General features: G+C 43.2%; 1 protein-coding gene across 1 annotated transcript; it reads left to right on the plus strand.

Moving 5' to 3' along the window:
- Positions 1-2,568: 2,568 nt before the first annotated feature.
- On the plus strand, positions 2,569-4,328 carry LOC121290502 (probable G-protein coupled receptor 139). Its single transcript, XM_041210940.1, has 2 exons — positions 2,569-2,617; positions 3,430-4,328. Exons 1-2 carry the CDS (start codon positions 2,569-2,571, stop codon positions 4,326-4,328), a joined length of 948 nt encoding a protein of 315 aa, XP_041066874.1.
- The last annotated feature ends 2,058 nt before the right edge of the window (positions 4,329-6,386 follow it).

Below are 6,386 nucleotides of genomic sequence, written 5' to 3' on the forward strand. Positions count from 1 at the left end.
AATTGGCCATGTTAGATTTGTCCTACATTATTGTCCACAGGACATGGCTGGTTAATTTTGCACATAGCCGGGATTCTATTGTTTTAGCTGTTTAGGAACAGTTTGGCTTGGTGTGCGGCCAAATTGGAGTTCAATTCTTCAGTTCTACCTTTGGAATAATTTCAGGGCCCTTAGCCCTTGCAGAATCCAATGCCTTCAGCCGCTTCTTTATATCATGTGGATTGAATCAAATTGGCTGAATGCTGGCAAAACTAAGATGCTGGGGATATCCCGAGGAGGCCAAGATTGATCAACCTCTTGACGCTCCTGGCCGAAGATTGTCGCTAATGTTTCAGACTTAACTTTTACTTTGATCTGCAGGGCTCCTCAATCATTGGTGATGTGGGTGTAGACCCTCCTCCTCAGGTGTATACCACCATTCCAGAATGGGTGTGGTGGGACTGCAGAGCTTAGGCCTGATCCGTTGCTTGTGGAATCGCGTGTCTCTGTCTATAAATTGCGGTTTGTGCTGTCGGCACGCAAGTAGCCCTGTTTTTTTAGTATCAGCATAATGCCAATTCATCTTTAGGTATGCCTGGTGCTGCTCTTGACATTCCCTCCTGCGCTGTTCAATGTACCAGTGATCGTTCACTGTCTTGATGGTGATGTTAGAGTGAGGGATATGCCAGGACACAAGATCCATGATTTTTGTTAAGTGCAATTCTTCTGCTCATGTTGCCCCACACGTCTCATGGGTGCACAGTCCTGAGCTGGCAGATCAGTTCGTAATCTTTTCAATTTTGGCCGGTTGTAGTGCCACACAACACATTGGAGGATTTTCTCAATGTGAAGGCCAGTCATCGTGTTCACAGTTCCTAATCATTCTGTCATTGACAGATGCATCTGTGTCAGGAAAGTTTGAGATGTTGTGGTGAAATATGCCTTCCCCTCCTGATTAAAACCCACAAGCTAACTCACACCCAGCCTAGCAGCTGTGAAACATTTGGCTCGGGAGCTCTGTCAGTATTGCTGCTGCCGAGCCACTCTTAGATGTTGACATTGAAGTCCCCAATCCAGAGTACATTATGCATCCTTGCCAGCCTCAATGTTTCCTCCACGTCATATCCAACATGGAGGATCATTGAATCGTCAGCTGATGGATGGCGTTGCTTGGTGAGCAGCAGGAGGTTTACTTGCCCATGTTTAACCTGATGACCTGAGGCTTCATGGGATCTGGAGTCGATGTGGAGGACTCCTAGGCCAATTCCCTCTGAGTAGAGGCGTATGTGTTGCCAGCTCTCCTTGCCCTGTCCAACTAGTGGGATGGGGCATGCATCAGAATATTCATGGTGTTTTTTGTGGCATTAGCAGTGTGGCATGATTCCATGAGAATGACTATGTTGGACTGTTTTTTGACTAGCCTGTGTAACTGCTCTCCCATTTTTGGCTCTAGTCACCAGCTGTTAGTAAGAGGGAGTGTTCAGGGCCAACATGGCTGAGATTGTCGTTTTTCTGTCGGGTGCCTAGGTCGAAGCCAGATATTCTGTCGGGATTCAATCATTTTTTGTTAGTCTCTAAAGGTTTCTTGCAACTGAATATATTGCTAGGCCATTTCAGAGGGTATTTAAGAGTGAACGACATTGTTGTGGGTCTGGTGTTACATGTGGACCACATCAGGTCAGGAGAGCAGATTTCCTTTAACAAAAGCCATTATAGAACAGGATGGAATTTTTCAAAAATGACAATGGTTTCATTCACATTGTTATACATTTTATTTGAGTTTTGTATTTAATTCAAATTGTGACACCTGCGCTGGTGCATTTTAAACACTGATCCCCAAAGCATTAACTTGTGATGCTGAAGCTCTAGTCAGTGATGAACGTTCCTATGGGTGTGTTTTTGAGAGATTCTTTCAGCCTATGTGTGTGTGTGAGTGCTTTGCTGTGGGCATATTTTTAATCGTGTATATTTTTCTGTGCGCGTGTGCTCGTATGTCATTGCATATGGGCGTGCTTGTCTACGTCTGCGTGCACCATGTGAGAGGGTGTGAATGTGAGTTTTTCAAAATAATTACGACGGAAGTGGATACCGCTGGCTGGGCCAGCATTTACGTCCATTCCTGAAATTTCCTTGAGGCGTTTGTGTGTTTTTCTGTGCGTGTTTTTACGTGTGTGTCCGCATGTGTGTGTGCATGCGTGTGAAATTGTGTCTGTGTCTCTTTGTGTTTGCTTCGATATGATTGCTTGTGCCCATGTATCTATTTGTGAGTGATTGTGAGTGCATGTGTGTCTGTGTGTATTAATGAGTCCTTGACTGTGTCAGAATCGGTTATATGTTGGCGTGTATGTGTGCAAAATTATGAGAGAGTGTGCGTGTTTTCCTTGTCTTCAAATACCTGTGTGTGTGTGAGTGTGTGCATTTGTGTGTGTGTGTGTTTACGATGTTGTGCGTGTTTGCTTCAGCATGTGTTTCTGTGCTTGTATGTGCGAGAGAATGTTTTTTCGTGACATTCTGTATGCCTGTGTTTATGCGAACAATGGAACTTATTACTAGAATGGAGCAGAGATTTGCAGTTTCTTCATAACGTGAATGCTAACGTTTGAACAATGGAAATCCGACATCCAGGTCACAGGACAGGGTAAATGTTCATGAAAAAAATAAATTAGATAATTGACACTGTAGAGCAAATTTTATTTAACCATTCTGTTACTGACATGACTTGTCTTCAAGAAACGAGGAGAGAATTCTTCAGGCACTCAAAGTGTTCAACCACCATCCACAGGAATGCAGAAAAGTGATCGGCTCCTAACGTACAATTCTAATAATCTTAGTGCATATTACATTTCTAGAAATATTTTCTTATGTGTGTGTCTGTGTGTCAGTAAAGTATTGGTTTTGAATTGCACCTCTGATTTTGTAATAAATACAATTTTGTCATTTGAATTGATTTTAAAAACTACAAGAAATCTGTTTTGTGACTGTTTTTAAAAAGTTCATGCATTGGAGGCGTAAAATCATGTTTTGTGTAAATGCACTTGTGTAAGTCAGTAGAGAAGAAAAAAGAATGAGTATGTTCACAAATGTCTACACAGTTTGCAATAAACATCTGGATTGAGCCAGTCAGACTGAGCAACCCAATTGTCATTACTGACGCTGCAACACCCCTGAGCCCTCCCGTTATGCAGTCGATTCCAAAACACTATTGTGCCTCTATTATTTCTGACTTCCCCGTCACTCTTCACATCCCTCCTTCCTCACAGGCATTGTTCGGTATTTAATCTCGTCTTCCTTCCAATATGAAGAAAAAGCTGGATTATTTCATATCCATTTAATTCAATGCATCACTAAATGCAGCTGCACATTTGAAAACATCAGCAATTCCTCAGTCAAAGTGATATTATCTACCGCAGCCTGATCAATAATTTTGTTGCTTATTTCTTTGCCTTACAGTCAACTTAGTCACAACTGCTGTACTAAGGTTTAAAAACTGTGGTCTGACCAAATGTATCACTTGTTACCTGATGGCCATGGCATTGGCGGATCTACTGGTCGTTATCCTGGACCTGATATTGAGACATATTCCAATTCTTTTTCGTGAACAGTTTATATTCCTGTATTACGTCCCCGTGTGTAATATCCACGCCGTCCTGATTTATGCAGCTACTGACTGTTCTGTCTGGTTCACCGTAACTTGCACCTTTGATCGATTTGTGGCCATTTCTTGCCCAATGCTGAAAAATAAATATTGCAGCGAGAAGACAGCAGCTGTGGTTCTGGGAACAGTGACTTTGTTGAGCTGTGTAAAGAACATTTTCTGGTATTTTATGTTCGCAACTAGGTATGTTCTCAAGAACTTCCCTTGGTTTTGTGATGTCACAGAAAATGTTCGAGACTCCCCGTTGTGGACAACAATGGAGATCCTGCAGTATATTCTAACCCCTGGCCTCCCATTTTTCCTGATTCTGCTGCTCAATGTTCTCACCGTCAGACACATTTTAATGAGCAGCAGGGCCCGCAGGAGACTCCGGGCTCACAGCAGTAGAAAAAGGCCCAAAGACCCAGCAATGGAGAGTCGACGGAAATCCATAATATTGTTATTTGTGATCTCGGCCAATTTCATTCTGTTATGGTCAACATTTATGGTTTACTCTATCTGGTACAGGATGTGGGATTTTGAGTTTGTTTCTTTTTGGATAGATATGTTTGTTATGGAATTGGGCTTCATGCTGCAGCTCCTGAGCTGCTGCACTAACACTGCGATTTACGCTGTGACACAGACTCAGTTCAGAAAACAGTTGAAGAATGTGCTGGCATATCCCCTTGCTCTATTTCTTAAATGTTTTCAATGATTTGTGGTACTGAGTTACAGGGAGGTTCCACTGCCTGAGTTGCCTGTTCATCATGGATACCCATCACTGTTTGGACTGAAAGAAAAGCAGCCTCCTAAATGCTCTGCATTCGAATCGGCAGGGCTGCCCGTACATCATGTACATTGCTCAATGATCGAACATTGAAAAAACACAACTACCCTGAGAATTGTCTCTGTCTGATTCATATCCAAACAGCCTTCCTTATACCCACTTACATCAAGACCGTCCCTCTCCCATTCACACTCCCGGAAACCTCCCAGAGCCCACTTAGCTGAAAGCTATGCAGCTCACATTCACGACAGCAACCTCAACAGAACCCAATATATAAACCAAATCAGGACGATCCATCACCCCTTCAATCCTCAACTTTCACATATCCACTCAGTCCACGATTGTCCCCATTCCGTTACCCCCCCCTCCCCCCTCCCTCACCAGCCACTCCATACCCACTCAGCCCAGTACTCTGCTTCTCCCATTTTATTGACCCATAGAATATTTCGGCACACAAATAGAACATTCGTACATCATGTATGCAAAAGTCGATAATATATAGCCACAAATTCTAATTCACCTATCCAGCACCTTTTCCTGTTCCTTGCATGTCACTGAACTCCCACTACTGATCCAGGAACTTTTCAATTATCTGAGCGCTTCTGCATCTGCCACCAAACCAGAAAACGAATTCCAGATACCTACCACACTCTGGGTGAAAAAAAAAAAATCCTCATATCTTCCCTAATCCTTTTCACTGTCAACTTCAATCTGTGCCATCTGATGACTCTACTCAGCAAGATTCCACAGGCAGTAACACCAGGGGCTTTTGTGTATTAGAAAATGTGTTTCCTTTTTAACCCAACACCCCAACAGTTACAATGCGTCAATTCAGTCCCTCCCCTTCACTTGATCCTACCTCGGTCCTTCCCTCTCTCACTTTTTCCATCAATCACTCCCCTCTCCCTTTGCTTTCATGTATCCCGCTCTCGCTCATTCTAAATATCTTGTTAGGTCCCTCTCACTTTATCTTCAACCTCTCCCTCTCCCTTTCTATTTCTCTCTCTATGCTTCTTCAATCCATCGTTTCTTGCTGTTTGTCACTGTCTCGCACTCTCCTGCTATTTTCCTTCTGCTCTCAATCTGTCTCTCTATCTTTCTAGTATCCATTCCCTCAAGCTTTGCATTACTTGTATCTTTCTACTACCTCACATTTCAATGAATTTCTGCTCTCTCTGTCTCCCAGTCATTTTCTCATTCTCTTCTCTTTCCATTGTCCTCTCTCCCTTTTGCTTTATCCACCAACCTCTCTCTCTCCCCATCTCCCTCTAAGAAGGCATTGGATGAAGGTGCAGGAAGAGGTCCAGCATTGGAATAATTTAATTTGAAATTTAATTAAATCCTCAGTTCATCGCACTGTATAAGACTGCAGCAGTTTTCAGGCATTATTACATCTTCCCTTTATCAACTGTGACTTCGAGGCCTCCAGACTCTTTTTTCGGTCAACAAATTATTTATTAAAAGTGCAGTCACGGACATACGTTAGGTGATTAACTGTGTGCTTGCAAAGAGAGATCCCCCACAATTAGCATCTTGAGAACTGACAGATAAAATGGTTTATAGGTGAGAATTGATGAAATGACAGGGGGCGCGGGGGTGCGGTTTGCTTGGGTGGGGGTTGGGAGATGGAAATATCATTTAAACACAAAATCACAGCAAGAGCCCGGGATTCACCCTCTGAATGTCCAAGCTTTAGTTTTGTGACTGATCCACACATCTGGAAGAATGTGGGCGTTCCGTTTTCTCTAGGCCTGCGAGCTGAGCGGTGACTACCGACACAGAGACCTCAAGATACATGTCCCTCAGCCCCTTTTCCATTAACTGCTCACTGCCCACTTTTTTTTCCTCTCCTTCGTCCTGTTCTCCCTCAATCTCTTCTTTCAGCAGCGAATGTTGCAGGCAGGTTCTGCAAACAGCAATGTCCCACAAGCTGCAAGGTTTTAATCTACAGATAAACCCATCTCAGCAACGTCTTTTTAAATGTTT

This window comes from Carcharodon carcharias, chromosome 18, assembly GCF_017639515.1.
Source record: "Carcharodon carcharias isolate sCarCar2 chromosome 18, sCarCar2.pri, whole genome shotgun sequence".
NCBI classification, from domain to species: Eukaryota; Metazoa; Chordata; class Chondrichthyes; order Lamniformes; family Lamnidae; genus Carcharodon; species Carcharodon carcharias.